The following is an 18,114-nucleotide window of genomic DNA, read 5'->3' as shown; positions in this document are numbered from 1 at the left end:
CACTTCATGATGACAGAAGTGAGTGCTAAGGGACGATAGTCGTTTACTTCAGTTACCTTCGCTTTCTTGGGTACAGGAACAATGGTGGACATCTTAAAGCAAGTGCGGACAACAGACTGGGATAGGGATTGAATATGTCCGTAAGTACTCCAGCCAGCTGGTCTGCGCATGCTCTGACGCGGCTAGAGATGCCGTCTGAGCCGGCAGCCTTGCGAGGGTTAACACGCTTAAATGTCTTACTAATGTCGGCCACGGAGAACGAGAGCTCACAGTCCACGGGAGCGTTGGTGGCCTGTGTCGGCGTCACTGTATTTTCCTTGAAGCAGGCAAAGAAGGTGTTTAGGTTGTCCGGGAGAAAGATGTTGGTGTCCGCGACGTGGCTGGTTTCCCTTTATAATCTGTGATTGTCTGGAGTCCTTGTCACAAATGTCTCGTATCTGAGCCGTTGAATTGCGACTCCACTTTTTCTCTGTACTGACTTTTTGCCTGTTTGATTGCCTTACGAAGGGCATGACTGTTTGTACTCAACCATTTTCCCAGTCACCTTGCTGTGGTTAAATGTGGTGGTTCATGCTTTCACTTTATTTTGGCAGTTATCTATATATTGCCTGGAGACATTGTCTTTGTGTATTAAACCAAATGTATCTATTTTAATAACAGACAATTCTATAAGTAAATACTTTCTTCTGTTTTAGTGGATCATTCTCCAATGGACACCCCTGAGAGCCCCTCCCAGTCTCCTGAAAGCCCCAACCTATCACCCCAATCCCCAGAGGAAGAGAAGGGCATTTCTGACAGCGAGTTCCTGGCATCCCCCGAGGAGGAGGAGGACAGGTTGCTCTCTGACAGTGAGCTGCTGAATGATGAAGACAACGGTGGTTTAGATGAAGAGGGTGGTGAAGGTGGGGACTCTGAGCTGGATGATGACGAAGATGGGGGGATAGTTCAGGAGCGTATCTCTGACCCAGAGGATGAGGAGGCTGATGGGGAAGGTGGAAGGGATAGGCATACTATTCTAGAGCAGGAGGAGTCAGTGGGTATGGTAATGATGGGACAGGAGCGACAGGATAGCCAGTCAGATGAGGAGGAGGACCGAATCAGCCAAACTCCTAAGTCCCCTGATTCTGAGCCAGAGCAGGAGAGGTCATCCCCCTTAACTGAGGAGATGTCCAGACATGAGAAGGAAGATGAGAGTGGGGAACCATCTGTGAAGCTGGCAGTGGAGACAGCAGAAATAGATGATGAAGAGGAGGAAGAGAGACTGAGGAGGAGGAGGGTGGTGGTGAATCAGATGAAGGAGGAGTTGTCGTCTGTGTCCAGAGAGCTTGATGAGCATGAGCTGGACTATGACGAGGAGGTTCCTGAGGAGCCCAATGTTCTAGCGCCTGAAGAAGATGACGAGGTGGAGAAAGGACCCAGAGAAGGGGATGAGAAAGAGGACAAGAGCGTCAAAAAGAAAGAGAAGATACCAATCCTTCCTCCATCCCCGAAAGACGGTCCACCTAAGAAGCCTGAAGAGTCCAGGGCTCAGGACAGAGGAAGGAGAGATTCCTTTCGTGACAAAAAGGACGAGGATGATGGAGAGATTGATGAGGGAGAAATAGATGTAAGTAATGTGATTTATATGCTCTCTTCAATCTGCATTATACTTTTAATCAAGAGACTGATTTCTTTGAGTATGCAGGGCCACTCACACTGAGATAAGGGAGGGAAGCAAAACAGGAGAACAGATCAAGTACAGGACTGCAAAGTCAGAACTGGGGCTGTTGCAGTGACCATATTACCGTCACACCAACAGGCATGTGTATTGACCACAGTCAAATTCCACGTCACGGTAATCTCCTATGCACTCTGTACATGAATGGCACTGATGCGTTGGGACTACAAAACTCGCTCACGACCGTCAGGCACCTGATACGCAGTGCACTATTGTCCCTCAAATCCAGCGTTTCCTAACGCTGGGAATTTTGTTTTTTGCCCAAACACTACATAGCTGATTCAAATGATCAAAGCTTGAGGATTAGTTCATTATTTGAATCAGCTGGGTAGTGTTTGGGCAAAAACCAAAACGTGCACCCCTTGGGGTCCCAAGGACCGAATTTGAGGAACCCTGCTCTAACCACTCTGACATCAACGCAAGTACAATGGAAAATCACATCAAACACTCATCATCAAAACAGTATTGTGCTTTTAAAACTCACTGTTAAGATGCATTGTTTGACCCCACTCACTGTGATCGATCAATATGAAGAAAGAAGTTCAAAAACAGGTTGAAACTGAGTGAAAAACATGTTCGTTGTGGATCTTGTTTTAAAGCCAAACACAAGGAAATGGACAGCACTTTCTAAGGTGATGATTCATTCAAAGCAATTGACGTGGCATGTAGAACACCTATAGGCATATTAGAGCTTATGCATACGCCTATATATGATCAAGCCTGGGGAAAAAAGTCTGAATTAATATAATGATTGTGCCATTATACAATACATAGCCTAATAGCCTACCACATATTCTTTGGTACATAATTGGTCTAGCCTATAATCCAAAACTAAACAAATTCTAGTAATTGCCTTTGAGTGTGGACTGTATTATTATACATACTGGATGGACTGTTTACCTTATGCTACGCTCCAACATTACTATCCATGAGTCTGGGAAAGAATGTATAGGCCTAGGCACTGCTGTTGGTTCATTGATTGTGCAGGGAGGCTACAGAGTAGGCTGGTTAGCCTACAATTACAGTGAATTAGTATTTGATTTTGAATAGCCTCTCCACCACGTGTTTCCATCTCCTCTCTCTCTCACCTTCGTTCCTTTTTGTGAGCGCATAGAGAGAAATATGTTTCATTGTGTAAACATGTTACTATCGGCGTTCCTGAACAGATTTCACTTGGTTGCTTTCCCAAATGAAGCACTGTGTAGCTGCAGGAAGAGGTTTGGAGACCCCTTGACATAGTTTGGGTAGAATATCACCAGCTCCTCAAACAGCCCAACCATTTCTATATACAATCCACAGGAGGCTGGTGGCACCTTAATTGGGGAGAACGGGCTCGTGGTAATGACTGGAGCTGAATCAGTCGAATGGTATCAAAAACATCAAACGCATGGTTTACAGGTGTTTGATGCCATTCCATTTGCTCCGTTCCAGCCATTATAATCAGCCGTCCTCCCCTCAGCAGCCTCCACTGATGCAATCCTGTGTGGAACGCAGAGTTTTGATAATTGCCACTTAAAAGAGGATTCCAGCTTTCTACTGCAACTAGATTTATTTCTCAGCTGCTAGTATTAAGCGCATTGCTCCACTGTAAAACCAGAGTAGCCTACCCGGCACGATGAAACAAGGAACTACCGTAAAACGCAGCCTCCATTCGCTATTCGAGTGCATACGGATAACGTCTTTTTTTCCCTTGCCCCAGTTCTGCACATTTGATAATGGCCCATTTTAAATCGAAACTAATTCCACATATTAGTAAAGACAAGATTATATTGAGAATAGTCTGATGGGTGCAAATATGACCACATGATGAGAGAACAGCGATGGCAGCCAGAGGCAAGGAACAGAGCACAAGCTTTTTTTGACTTTCTCAAATCATCAATATACTCGCATCATGCAGCCCTTATATGTTTTGATTTATAAGACATTCTAAGGTTTGTATTATTCACAGCTAAAGTTGCAAGAAATTCTAGACTTTTTAAAGGGTAGACATTCCAGAGGCGCCGTCAGCGACTTGTATGTGTGAAGGCATGAAGATGCTAAACGTGTTTATGTTAATTAAAGGTCAATTACAGTGAGACCAGCAGTCATTTTGCATGACGGTTACCATCTGACAAAATTTCATGACCGCCACAGCCCGAGTCAGAACCATGTGACAATACAAATAACCTGCCCTGCAATACAAATTGCACCCTGTCCCGCTGACCTAGGGTTCCAGCGGTGTCATTCGGTTACTTCACGGATGCACATGGTTAAGCGGGTTGATATTTAGCTGTTCCATTTGTGCAGGATGATGACCTGGAGGAGGGAGAGGTGAAGGACCCCATGGACAGGAAGGTCAGACCCAGGCCCGTCTGCCGCTTCTTCATGAAAGGTACCTCAACGTACTCTCCTGTGCACCACTCGCGTGTACAACACCCGTCTTATGACGAAACTACACTGTGCAAACATTGCGTGTGCAACTTGAGCATTCCATTCTACACCAGAGACGTATCATGAAGGTAAAACCGAAGGTAAAATCGTGAGCCACTTGATCAGCAACACAGGCCTTGCGTTTTGTTGCTTCACTGATGTTCTGCTTCTGTGGCCTGTGTGGCGTTTCTCTTCTTCATTGTAATGGTCCTTTTGAAGCAGTGATATTGAAGACACTTGTTTCAGACAGCAGGGGGAAGCATTGTACTTCATAACTGAAATGAAGATAATGTGGTAATGGAATATTATTAGGAGCTAAGCCACATACAGCGATGATGGATGTCAATTTACACCCAAACACAATTTACTTCAAAGTATTGGAATTCAATGAAAATATGCTTTTTCCAATTCCCATGTATCTGTTTTCAAAATGATACAGCTCTGTTTTTCTTTTCCAGGTAACTGCACATGGAGTATGAATTGTAGGTTCATCCATCCAGGGGTCAACGACAAGGGCAACTACTCTCTCATCTCTAAGCCAGACCCCTTCTCTCCCAATGGGGCACCACCTGGAGCACCCCACCCTCTCATTCCTGGAAGCAACCCCTGGGTATGCACCACCTCTGGCCCGTTGTATTTGGACCTGAAGAGTGTGTGTGTGTGTGTTTCTGCATTGGGTAAATGTATTGTGTTTACATCTGTTTCCCTGTCTCAGGGTGGACCTGCTGTTGAGGAGCTCCCTCCACCCCCTCCTCCAGTGGAGCCTCCTGTGGAGAGTGCCTGGGAGAGGGGTCTGAGACATGCCAAAGAGGTACAACACCCTCTCAGCTCTTACAAGCATATATGTACTCCTCTTCTGTACAGGTTATTTTTCAGCACCAGCCGATTTTGAGTATGTTGATTTTTTTTGATTGACATGTTTTCTGAGAGGGTTCCCCTGCTACATTTGGCTCGTGAAGCGTCTTTATAATAATAAACGTGTGCATGTGTGTTTAGCCTCTGGGTTTGTTCAGTCAGCGGGTTATGGTGAAATCCCAGACTTTCCTTGTGTAAAAATTGTCCTATTCCTCTAGGTGTTGAAAAAAGCTACCATACGCAAAGAGCAGGAGCCAGACTTTGAGGAGAAGCGCTTTAACGTGACCATTGGAGAGGATGAGAGAGACTTTGACAAGGAGAATGATTTCTTTAGGGAACGCAGCTACCGCATCACCAGAGAAATCAGAGACCCAGGGTAAGCTCAGGAGCTATGGTTCGATAGAGAGAAAAAATCTTGGTGGATGTTTTTAAGAATTGTTTTAGACGATGTTCTCTGTTTAAACCGTTTTTGGCCTTTTCTTCCCCCGTAGTGACTTGGAGTTCAGAGACCCAATCTATCCGTAAGTACAATGTAGGGGAGGTAGTAACATCCTCTTTTCATGCATCTCTTATCTCTACGTTTCCCTGCTTGATTATCAGCTCCTGCTCTGCTGTGAGAAAACAGCTGGTCAGTTATAATGATCACCCCACACCACTAGGCCTTATGATTCATTTGTCAATACATGTCTAATTATGGGTTTGTTCAAATATACAAATAAAATGAACCCTAAATTATATAGATGGTGTATATAGCTGCACAGCTATTTATCTCTATTGTTCGATTTGTCCTCGTTTGTGATGTCATTTCAGTAACGACCCTTATGCTGATCCATACTATGACTATGAGATGGAGGCCTTCTGGAGAGGGGGACAGTATGAGAACTTCAGAGTGCAGTACACAGAGACCCCTCTGCCCTACCACTACAGTGTAAGTACACTCAGAGAGACATCCACCACCCAAGGACTACACAACTTTAAACACAAATGCACAACCGATATTAAATTTGTCGGATTTGCATTTTACTTGTAAGCCTTTTGGTTAAAGAGAATCTTGAATGCGCTATTAAAGCGTAAAGCAGGTTGAGCCTTGCTGGAGGTCTATGGCAGTGTGTTTACAAACCCACCTGTATGAACGTTAGGAGCGTGAACGTGAGCGGGACCCGCGAGAGCGCCATCGTGACCGTGAGCGGGACCACCGCGAGCGAGAACGCCGGCAGAGAGAACGTGAAAGGGAAAGAGAGAGGGAGCGAGAGAAGGAGAGAATGCGCAGAAAGGAGGAGTGGGAGAGGGATCGCATGAAGCGTGATGAGAAGGAGAGACCCATCAGGGAGCGGCCTCCACGTGAACCTCGGGAGAAGAAGGAGGGGGAGGACAAGCAGCCTAAAGGACCCCCCAGGTCCCCCACCGATACCAACATGCCCCCCAAGTGAGTAGCATGTCCTTTATTACAGGTATCATGTTCTCTAGACCAGGGTTTCCCAAACTCGGTCCTGGAGCCCCCCCCCCCGTGGATGTTTATTTTTATTTTTTTCTTCAGCTGATTCAAATAACCAACTCATCATCAAGCTTGGATTATTTAATCCCGCTGTGTAGTGCTAAGGCAAAAACCAAATACTTGCACCGGGGGGGGGGAACGACCGAGTTTGGGAAACTCTGCACTAGACCAGGGGTTCTTAAACTATTTAGGCTTGAGACCCAAATGAGAAATTGACTATTCTCTCATGACTCAAATAGTCCTCCAATTACTTAAATTAAAAGGAAATGTGTGATTTATAGAAGTATTCTCAAAACTCGTGACCCACCTATCACATGCTGGGTCCCAACACATAGTTTAAAGCCGCAATCCTTTGTTGAAACTAGGAATGGGCATTTTACATTTTTGTACTGTATTTATGTATATACCAAGAGATCGCAACAATGCCTAATTTATCATAACTATTACAGATAACAAATCCTAATTGCTGAATTGCCCCATATATATGATATACGTACGTACATACATACAGTTGAAGTCGGAAGTTTACATACACAAAGGTTGGAGTCATTAAAACTTGTTTTTCAACCACTCCACACATTTCTTGTTAAGAAACTATAGTTTTGGCAAGTCGGTTAGGACATCTACTTTGTGCATGACAGAAGTAATTTTTCCAACAATTGTTTACAGACAGATTATTTCACTTATAATTCACTGTATCACAATTCCAGGGGATCAGAAGTTTACATAACCTAAGTTGACTGTGCCTTTTAACAGCTTGTAAAATTCCAGAAAATTGTCATGGCTTTAGAAGCTTCTGATAGGCTAATTGACAGTGTACTTGTGGATGTATTTCAAGGCCTACCTTCAAACTCAGTGCCTCTTTGCTTGACATCATGTGAAAATCAAAAGAAATCAGCCAAGACCTAAAAAAAAATGTGTAGACCTCCACAAGTCTGGTTCATCCTTGGGAGGAATTTCCAAACGCCTGAAGGTACCACGTTCATCTATACAAACAGTAGTACGCAAGTATAAACACCATGGTACCACACAGCCGTCATACCGCTCAGGAAGGAGACGCGTTCTGTTTCCTAGAGATGAATGTACTTTGGTGCGAAAAGTGCAAATCAATCCCAGAACAATAGCAAAGGACCTTGTAAAGATGCTGAAGGAAACAGGTACAAAAGTATCTATATCCACAGTAAAACGAGTCCTATATCGACATAACCTGAAAGGCCGCTCAGCAAGGAAGATGCCACTGCTCCAAAACCGCCAAAAAAAGCCAGATTGCAGTTTGCAACTGCACATGGTGACAAAGATTGTACTTTTTGGAGAAACGTCCTCTGGTCTGATGAAACAAAAATAGAACTGTTTGGCCATAATGACCATCGTTATGTTTGGAGGAAAAGGGGGAGGCTTGCAAGCCGAAGAACACCATTCCAACCATGAAGCACGGGGGTGGCAGCATCATGTTGTGGGGGTCCTTTGCTGTAGGAGGTACTGGTGCACTTCACAAAATAGATGGCATCATGAGTGGGGAAAATTATGTGGATATATTGAAGCAACATCTCAAGACATCAGTCAGGAAGTTAAAGCTTGGTCTCAAAAGGGTCTTCCAAATGGACAATGACCCCAAGCATACTTCCAAAGTTGTGGCAAAATGGCTCAAGGACAACAAAGTCAAGGTATTGGAGTGGCCATCACAAAGCCCTGACCTCAATCCCATAGAAAATGTGTAGGCAGAACTGAAAAAGCGTGTGTGAGCAAGGAGGCCTACAAACCTGACTCAGTTACACCAGCTCTGTCAGGAGGAATGTGCCAAAATTCACCCAACTTATTGTGGGAAGCTTGTGGAAGGCTACCCAAAACGTTTGACCGAAGTTAAACAAGTTTTAAGCAATGTTACCAAATACTGATTGGGTGTATGTAAACTACTGACCCACTGAGAATGAGATGAAAGAAATAAAAGCTGAAATAAATAATTATCTCTGCTATTATTCTGACATTTCACATTCTTAAAATAAAGTGGTGATCCTAACTGACCTAATAAGACAGGGAATTTTTATGAGGATTAAATGTCAGGAATTGTGAAACTGAGTTCAATGGATTTGGCTGAGGTGTATGTAAACTTCCCACTTCAACTGTACAGTCTGAAATATCAGACTGTACTCATTCAAGGGTTTTTCTTTATTTTTACTATTTTCTAGGTTGTAGAATAATAGTGATGACATCAAGACTCTGAAATAACACACATGGAATCATGTAGTAACGAAAAATGTGTAAACAAATCAAAATATATATACGTACACATACACATTCGGAAAGTATTCAGACCCCTTGACTTTCTCCACGTTTTGTTATGTTGCAGCCTTATTCTAAAATGGATGAAATAAAAAAAAACATCTCAGCAAACTGCACACAATTCCCTGTAATGACAAAGCGGAATTATAATTTTTTTTAATGTTTGCAAATTTATACAAAAAAACAACAAAAACAGATACCTTATTTACACAAGTTTTCAGCCCCTTTGCTATGAGACTCGAAATTGAGTCAAATCAATTTATATTTGTCACATGCGCCGAATTCAACAGATGGAGACCTTACAGTGAAATGCTTACTTACAAGCCCTTAACCAATAATGCAGTTTAAAGAAAATACCTAAAAAAAAGTAAGAAATAAAACTAACAAATAATTATATAGCGAGGCTATATACGGGGTACCGGCGCTGGTACACTGGTTTGTCGAGGTAATTGAGGTAATATCTACATGTAGGTAGAGTTATTAAAGTGACTATGCATAGATAATAACAGAGTAGCAGCAGCATAGAAGAAGGGGGGAAATGCAAGTAGTCTGTGTAGCCATTTGATTAGATGTTCAGGAGTCTTATGGCTTTGGGGTAGAAGATGTTTAGAAGCCTCTTGGACCTAGACGTTCCGGTACCGCTTGCCGTGCATTAGCAAAGAGAACAGTCTATGACTAGGGTGGCTAAAGTCTTTGACAAAGTCTATATAAGTTCCCACAGTTGACAGTGCATATCAGAACAAAAACAAACCCATGAGGTCGAAGGAATTGTGTATCCTGTTTCCATTGATCATCCTTAATGTTTCTACAACTTGATTGGAGTCCACCTGTGGTAAATTCAATTGATTGGACATGATTTGGAAAGGAACACGCCTGTCTATATAAGTTCCCACAGTTGACAGTGCATGTCAGAACAAAAACCAGGCCACGAGGTCGAAGGAATTGTTCGTAGAGCTCCGAGACAGGATTGTGTCGAGGCACAGATCTGTGGATTCCAGTCTGCTGTTGGTCCCGCCTCTAGGTACCTGGTTGTACGTGTTATGTGTGCTGTGGTTGCAGTCTAATTTCTACATGGGGGAGAGAGCATGAATTTGCACATCCCATATGTGGTAAGGATGAGTCGAAATCGGCCAGTTACTGACCCGACAGGTCCAGTAACCTTTCAAGGATCTCTCTGTACTTTGCTCTGTTCATCTTTCCCTCGATCCAGTCTCCCAGTCCTTGCCGCTGAAACACATCCCCACAGCATGATGCTGCCACCACCATGCTTCACCGTAGGGATGGTGCCAGGTTTTATTCAGGCCAAAGAGTTCAATCTTGATTTCATCAGACCAGATAATCTTGTTTCTCATGGTCTGAGAGTCCTTTAGGTGTCCATGAATTTCAGAGTGGTTACATTTCTCCAGGCCCATCACTATCCAGCTACCTTCCCGGTTTTCAGCTCTGCACGTTGAGACTAATGTCCCTTGTGTATATATAGTTATTAAATGCTGGTCACCTCATATTCTGTTTATATATTGTTGTTTACTCACTGTGTATGTATACCGTATTCTCAACACAACTCATCCTAATATACAGTGCATTCGGAAAGTATTCAAACACTAACTTTTTCCACATTTTGTTAAATTACATCCTTATTCTAAAATTGATTAAATAGTTTACTTTCCTCATCAATCTACACATAATATCCCATAATGACAAAGCAAAAACAGTTTTTTAGACATTTTGCAAATGAAATTTTACATTTATATAAGTATTCAGACCCTTTACTCAGTACTTTGTTGAAGCACCTTTGGCAGCGATTACAGCCTCAAGTCTTCTTGGGTATGACGCTACAAGCTTGCCACACCTGTATTTGGGGAGTTTCTCCCATTCTTCTCTGCAGATCCTCTCAAGGTTGGATGGGCAGCGTCGCTGCACAGCTATTTTCAGGTCTCTCCAAAAAATGTTAGATTGGGTTCATGTCCAGGCTCTGTCTGGGCCACTCAGAGACTTGTCCCGAAGCCACTCCTGCATTGTCTAGGCTGTGTGCTTAGGGTTGTTGTCCTGTTGGAAGTTGAACCTTCGCCCCTAAGTCTGTCCTGAGCGCTCTGGAGCAGGTTTTCACCAAGGATCTCTCTGTACTTTGCTCCGTTCATCTTTCCCTTGATCCGGACTAGTCTCCCAGTCCCTGCTGCTGAAAAACATCCCCACAGCATGATGCTGCCACCACTATGCTTTACCGGAGGGATGGTGCCAGGTTTTCTCCAGACGTGATGCTTGGCATTCAGGCCAAAGAGTTTGATCTTGGTTTCATCAGACCAGAGAATCTTGTTTCTTTTGGCAAACTCCAAGCAGACCGTCATGTGCTTTTTACTGAGGAATGGCTTCCGTCTGGCCACTCTACCATAAAGGCCTGATTGGTGGAGTGCTGCAGAGATGGTTGTCCTTCTGTGCCTTTCCAAATCATGTCCAATTAATTGAATTTACCACAGGTGAACTCCAATCAAGTTGTAGAAACATTTACGTCATTTAGCAGACGCTCTTATCCAGAGCGACTTACAAATTGGTGCATTCACCTTATGATATCCAGTGGAACAACCACTTTACAATAGTACATCTATATCTTTTATTTTTTTATTTTTGTTTAAAAAAAATTGGTGTGGGGGGTGGGTTAGAAGGATTACTTTATCCTATCCCAGGTATTCCTTAAAGAGGTGGGGTTTCAGGTGTCTCCGGAAGGTGGTGATTGACTCCGCTGTCCTGGTGTCGTGAGGGAGCTTGTTCCACCATAGGGGTGCCAGAGCAGCGAACAGATTTGACTGGGCTGAGCGGGATCTGTGCTTGCTCAGAGGTAGGGGGGCCAGCAGGCCAGAGGTGGATGAGCGCAGTGCCCTCGTTTGGGTGTAGGGACTGATCAGAACCTGAAGGTACGGAGGTGCCGTTCCCCTCACGGCTCCGTAGGCAAGCACCATGGTCTTGTAGCAGATGCGAGCTTCAACTGGAAGCCAGTGGAGAGAGCGGAGGAGCGGGGTGACGTGAGAGAACTTGGGAAGGTTGAACACCAGACGGGCTGCGGCGTTCTGGATGAGTTGTAGGGGTTTAATGGCACAGGCAGGGAGCCCAGCCAACAGCGAGTTGCAGTAATCCAGACGGGAGATGACAAGTGCCTGGATTAGGACCTGCGCCGCTTCCGGTGTGAGGCAAGGTCGTACTCTGCGAATGTTGTAGAGCATGAACCTACAGGATCGGGTCACCGCCTTGATGTTAGTGGAGAACGACAGGGTGTTGTCCAGGGTCACGCCAAGGTTCTTAGCACTCTGGAAGGAGGACACAATGGAGTTGTCAACCGTGATGGCGAGATCATGGAACGGGCAGTCCTTCCCCGGGAGGAAAAGCAGCTCCGTCTTGCCGAGGTTCAGCTTGAGGGGGTGATCCGTCATCCACACTGATATGTCTGCCAGACATGCAGAGATGCGATTCGCCACCTAGTTATTAGCAGGGGGAAAGGAGAAGATTAATTGTGCGTCGTCTGCGTAGCAATGATAGGAGAGACCATGTGAGGATATGACAGAGCCAAGTAACTTGGTGTATAGCGAGAATAGGAGAGGGCCTAGAACTGAGCCCTGGGGGACACCAGTGGTGAGAGCACGTGGTGTGGAGACAGATTCTCGCCACGCCACCTGGTAGGAGCGACCTGTCAGGTAGGACGCAATCCAAGAGTGAGCCGCGCCGGAGATGCCCAACTCGGAGAGGGTGGAGAGGAGGATCTGATGGTTCACAGTATCAAAGGCAGCAGATAGGTCTAGAAGGATGAGAGCAGAGGAGAGAGAGTTAGCTTTAGCAGTGAGGAGAGCCTCCGTGTCACAGAAGAGCAGTCTCAGTTGAATGACCAGTCTTGAAACCTGACTGATTTGGATCAAGAAGGTCATTCTGAGAGAGATAGCAAGAGAGCTGGCCAAGGACGGCACGCTCAAGAGTTTTGGAGAGAAAAGAAAGAAGGGATACTGGTCTGTAGTTGTTGACATCAGAGGGATCGAGTGTAGGTTTTTTGAGAAGGGGTGCAACTCTCGCTCTCTTAAAGACGGAATTGACGTAGCCAGCGGTCAAGGATGAGTTGATGAGCGAGGTGAGGTAAGGGAGAAGGTCTCCGGAAATGTTCTGGAGAAGAGAGGAGGGGATAGGGTCAAGCAGGCAGGTTGTTGGGTGGCCGGCCGTCACAAGTCGTAAGATTTCATCTGGAGGGAGAGGGGAGAAAGAGGTCAAAGCATAGGGTAGGGCAATGTGAGCAGGACCAGCGGTGTCGTTTGACTTAACAAACGAGGATCGGATGTCGTCAACCTTCTTTTCAAAATTGTTGACGAAGTAATCCGCAGAGGGGGGGGATTCAGGAGGGAGGAGAAGGTGGCAAAGAGCTTCCTAGGGTTAGAGGCAGATGCTTGGAATTTAGAGTGGTAGAAAGTGGCTTTAGCAGCAGAAACAGAGGAAGAAAATGTAGAGAGGAGGGCATGAAAAGATGCCAGGTCCGCAGGGAGGCTACTTTTCCTCCATTTCAAAGGAGGAGATAGACAGACAGATGGGTCAGGGGAGAAAGAGAGAATGTCCACTTGGGAGAGATGAGGATTCCAGTGCCACCACCCCGCTGACCAGATGCTCTCGGGTTATGCGAGAACACGTGGTCAGACGAGGAGAGAGCAGTAGGAGTAGCAGTGTTTTCTGTGGTAATCCATGTTTCCGTCAGCGCCAAGAAGGTGAGGGACTGGAGGGTAGCATAGGCTGAGATGAACTCTGCCTTGTTTTTGCTTTGTCATTATAAAAACCTGTTTTCGCTTTGTCATTATTGTGTTGTAGATTGAGGATTTGTTTTTAATCAATTTTAGAATAATGCTGTAATGTAACAAACTGGTAAAAGTCAAGGGGTCTGAATATGTTCCGAATGAAGAGTAAATGTTGAACTGGAATGCAAAAATGCTCTGTAAAGTTAGTGGCCCTGTCGAGCCAGTGACTGACAAGATCCACTTGCCATCGTGTTAATGTTGAACCCTGCACGCAAAATAAAATAAAGGTTGAGAATCGTGCATCCTGCGAAACACGACCCAGCCAAGCCGCACTGCTTCTTGACACAATGCCCGCTTAACCCGGAAGCCAGCCGCACCAATGTGTCGGAGGAAACGCCATACACCTGGCAACCGTGTCAGGGTGCATGAGCCTGGACCGCCACAGGAGTCGCTAGAGCACGATGGGACAAGGACATCCTGGCTGGCCAAACCCTCCCCTAACCCGGATGATGCTGGGCCAATTGTGTACCGCCCCATGGGTCTCCCGGTCGCGGCTGGCTGTGACAGAGCCTGGACTCGAACCAGGATCTCTAGTGGCACAGCTAGCACTGCAATGCAGGGCCTTAGACCACTGCACCACTCGAGAGGCCCCCACACCTATTTTTAAACATTCTGGTAAACAAACCTTATTAACTAGCTTTGTATGAAAGCGCGAATGTTCAGGTTGGGAAACTCCTATACCGGAATCTTCGCCACACACAAGAAGCAACAAAGAGCTGTTGTCTTTCAATTCAAAAGAGGTTAGGCCTACATTTAGGTTATACCCAGCCGTACAAGTACTGGAACTGTGATATGATGGCCTAGATGAGTGCATAACATGGCATCAGCATATGATGTAGTCTAGGCTGTGTGTTTACACTGCAGCATCAGATTTGGCTCTGGGTTTGTTGAGACTTTCTGTTTGAGCGCCTGTCCAAATATTTGGCCGAGGAAATGGGAGAGATTCCCAGTGTTGAAACAGCTCTGATCCATACCTTAGACTCTCCAGAGAGGACAGTGAAACATCGCATCCCTTTAATTAACCTCCAATCAGTCAGTGACTGGACTGGTGCCGTCACTGAACATTCTTTTGCCGTCACAGAAACAGTCTTTAGTGCAGAATGTTTTGAATGTGCGAATAGTTTTTTGGGGGGTCATCAGATAAGGTCCGTGACAGCTTGTTCTGCGCTCATCTCCTCCAGGAATGTTGCAACGCATCATGTTGTGATTTCAGTGTCTTTGTTTCTCTTACCTGGGAATAACTGAAGGGATGTCATGCCATACTATGTAATGAACATAAACTGAGGAATGAAAACAGTGTATTGAACCTTTTTATTTTGTATCATTCTGTCTCATTCATTTGTGATGCTTTATTGCTAAACGTGTGATTGATTTGATTGCCTCTCTCAACCCCTCTTCCCAGTCGGCCGATGATGGAGCCGCCTCTCAAAACAGAGCTGATGCCCATGTCCAAGCGGCCAGATGAGTGGAAGGACCCCTGGCGCCGGTCTAAATCCCCCAGGATACGTCCGGGCATGTCCGGGTCACCACCGCGGGGCCGCCGGCGTCACCGGCCCTCTGGATCCTCTGTCTCACTGTCCAACTCCTCTAGGTAGCTTTCAATTCAGCCTTACCTCTAGTCTGGTACTCTGGTAACACCTTAAATCAACACTTTAAAACAACGTTTTTATTCTGCAGTCATTTATATCTACTTGAGTACTATGGGTTTCTGTGTGTGTGTGTGTTAAAGAGTGAGGTTAACTGTGGGTTCTGTTCTGCAGGTCTTCGTCCCGCTCTTCCTCCTACACAGGCTCCGGTTCATCCCGGTCTCGCTCTCGCACCTCGTCCTTCAGCTCGTACTCCAGCCACTCCTCCCAGCACAGCTCCTTCAGCGGCAGCCGCTCCAGGTCCATAACACACACTCTGCCTGTCTGTCTGTCCACCCCCACAACACTGTCTGTTGGATAGGACACCCATTCACTGAGAGCATGGTAACCTGTAATCTCAGGTCTCCCATAAGAGAGCTGATATGTATCATGGATCGGAGATGACTTAGGGTTGTATTAAACGTGGCCTCCTGTTTCTCACTGCAGGTCCAGGTCGTTCTCCTCGTCTCCCTCTCCGACCCCTTCAGCACAGAGAAACGCCAAGAATAAAGCAGCGGCCCCGCTGGCCCTAGGGCCCAAAGGGTAAAGCTATACTCATCCATAGACATACTGTATATTCATCAGTTGTGCTGTGCACTTCCATACACAACTCACACAGATCATATGTACTTTTCTTTTCATGTTTCGAGTCAATATAGATACTGAGTCAATCAATATTAGTACTTCAAAGTCTTACATAATAATAGGGTAGTTTGCATGTAATGCACATGCTGTATTGTTCATCTTAGACATGTAGCTAGCATGCTTCTAGTATTAGTCTGTAGAATCACTGTCTCTTGAACAAAGCATGTGTTTTTCCCTCATGGATGTGACGTGTGTGAATGCTGCATGCCAAACAACAAACCAATGCCTTATCATCCTCAAGCATCCCGTCGAAACCTGGTGCACCTTCCCCTCCTGGTAGGGAGAAGGCTCCCCCCAAGAAGGCTCCAAGCCCACCACTGCCAGGCCAGCCTGGGAAACCCCCCAAACCCACCCTAGAGGGGGCTAAGCCTGGCAATTCCCGCGAGCCCCGTGAGGTGGGCCGACCCATGCCACCTCAGGAGGGGGGCCGACCCATGCCACCTCAGGAGGGGGGCCGACCCATGCCGCCTCGGGAGGGGGGCCGACCCGTGCCGCCTCGGGAGGGGGGCCGACCCGTGCCGCCTCGGGAGGGTCAGGGGGGCCGACCCGTGCCACCTCGGGAGGGTCAGGGGGGCCGACCCGTGCCGCCTCGGGAGGGTGGCCGACCCGTGCCGCCTCGGGAGGGTCAGGGGGGCCGACCCATGCCGCCCCGGGAGGGGGGCCGACCCATGCCACCTCGGGAGGGTCAAGGGGGCCGACCCATGCCTCCTCGGGATGGTCAGGGGGGCCGACCCATGCCTCCTCGGGATGGTCAGGGGGGCCGACCCATGCCGCCTCGGGAGGGGGGCCGACCCATGCCGCCTCGGGAGGGGGGCCGACCCATGCCGCCTCGGGAGGGGGGCCGACCCATGCCGCCTCGGGAGAGGGGCCGACCCATGCCGCCTCGGGAAGGGGGCCGACCCATGCCGCCTCGGGAGGGGGGCCGACCCATGCCGCCTCGGGAGGGGGGCCGACCCATGCCGCCTCGGGAGGGGGGCCGACCCATGCCGCCTCGGGAGGGGGGCCGACCCATGCCGCCTCGGGAGGGGGGCCGACCCATGCCGCCTCGGGAGGGGGGCCGACCCATGCCGCCTCGGGAGGGAGGCCGACCCATGCCGCCTCGGGAGGGGGGCCGACCCATGCCGCCTCGGGAGGGGGGCCGAGCCATGCCTCCTCGGGAGGGTGGCCGACCCATGTCACCTCGGGAGGGGGGCAAACCCCTCAACCTGCGGGAGGGCCGACGGAAGGAGCGGCAGCAGCACAACCCACCCAGGAGGTAGGACAGAAGTACACATTTGGTCAGAGATGGCCGTCTGTCTATCACAACTTCCTTTGTCACATTCAACACAGCCAACCTGAAATCTCAAGGTTTTCCAATGATATACGGTGTATACCAACAGGGCTCGACATACAGGGCTGCCCGCTTGCCTAGGGATGTTTTGGAAACCCTCCGGGCCAGTTAATCATTCATGTCAGTGGCCCGCTTTGGCCAGTGAAAAAAATATTGTAATAATGGTATTTTCAGTCTAGTCTATATAATTAATTAAAAAATTACATTAATTCCCCGAAGCTGTTAGTTCATGTACATTGCTGTGAAAAAGTATTTACCCCCTTTCAAATTTTCTCTACTTTTGTATATTTTTGATACTGAATGTTAAAAGATCTTCAACCAAAACCTAATATTAGATAAACGGAACATGAGTGAACAAATAACACAACAGTTAAATACTTCTTTCATTTATTTCGTAAACAAAGGTATGCAACACCCAATGCTCCTGTGTGAAAAAGTAATTGCCCCTTACACTCAATAATTGGTTGTGCCACCTTTAGCTGCAATGACTCCAACCAAACGCTTCCTGTAGTTGTTGATCAGTCTCTCACATCGCTGTGGAGGAATTTTGGCCCACTCTTTCATGCAGAACTGCTTTAACTCAGCGATATTTGTGGGTTTTCAAGTATGAACTGCTTGTGTCAAGTCCTGCCACATCTCAATTGGGATTAGGTCTGGACTTTGACTAGGACATTGCAAAATTTCAAATGTGTATACCTTTTTGCTATTTTCATGTAGACTTGATTGTGTGTTTTGGATCATTGTCTTGCTACATGACCCAGCTGTGCTTCGGCTTCAGCGTTCAGATGGATGGCCTGACATTCTCCTGTAGAATTTTCTGATACAGGCAGAATTCATGGTTCCTTCTATTAAGGCAAGTCGTCCAGGTCCTGAGGCAGCAAAGCATCCCCAAACCATCACACTTCCACCACCATGCTTTACCGTTGGTGTAAGGTTCTTAC

At 46.8% G+C, this 18,114-nt stretch overlaps 1 protein-coding gene across 2 annotated transcripts in view; it reads left to right on the top strand.

The window, feature by feature from the left end:
- Window positions 1-18,114, top strand: part of LOC115196862 (zinc finger CCCH domain-containing protein 18) — a 37,773-nt gene that overhangs the window by 8,161 nt on the left and 11,498 nt on the right. For both annotated transcript variants that reach the window (XM_029757826.1, XM_029757827.1), the window contains exons 2-13: window positions 696-1,606; window positions 4,004-4,088; window positions 4,585-4,736; window positions 4,842-4,937; window positions 5,200-5,357; window positions 5,473-5,502; window positions 5,792-5,909; window positions 6,121-6,407; window positions 14,976-15,164; window positions 15,334-15,459; window positions 15,646-15,741; window positions 16,085-17,098. In XM_029757826.1, coding sequence (XP_029613686.1) covers window positions 710-1,606; window positions 4,004-4,088; window positions 4,585-4,736; window positions 4,842-4,937; window positions 5,200-5,357; window positions 5,473-5,502; window positions 5,792-5,909; window positions 6,121-6,407; window positions 14,976-15,164; window positions 15,334-15,459; window positions 15,646-15,741; window positions 16,085-17,098 — 3,248 coding nt within the window. In that variant the 5' untranslated portion in view covers window positions 696-709. The remainder of the gene's footprint in view (window positions 1-695; window positions 1,607-4,003; window positions 4,089-4,584; window positions 4,737-4,841; window positions 4,938-5,199; window positions 5,358-5,472; window positions 5,503-5,791; window positions 5,910-6,120; window positions 6,408-14,975; window positions 15,165-15,333; window positions 15,460-15,645; window positions 15,742-16,084; window positions 17,099-18,114) is intronic.

The sequence above is a fragment of the Salmo trutta genome, chromosome 7 (genome assembly GCF_901001165.1).
Source record: "Salmo trutta chromosome 7, fSalTru1.1, whole genome shotgun sequence".
Taxonomy (NCBI): Eukaryota; Metazoa; Chordata; class Actinopteri; order Salmoniformes; family Salmonidae; genus Salmo; species Salmo trutta.
Note: the sequence above shows the minus strand (reverse complement) of the source record. Positions and strands in the feature narration are given on the sequence as shown.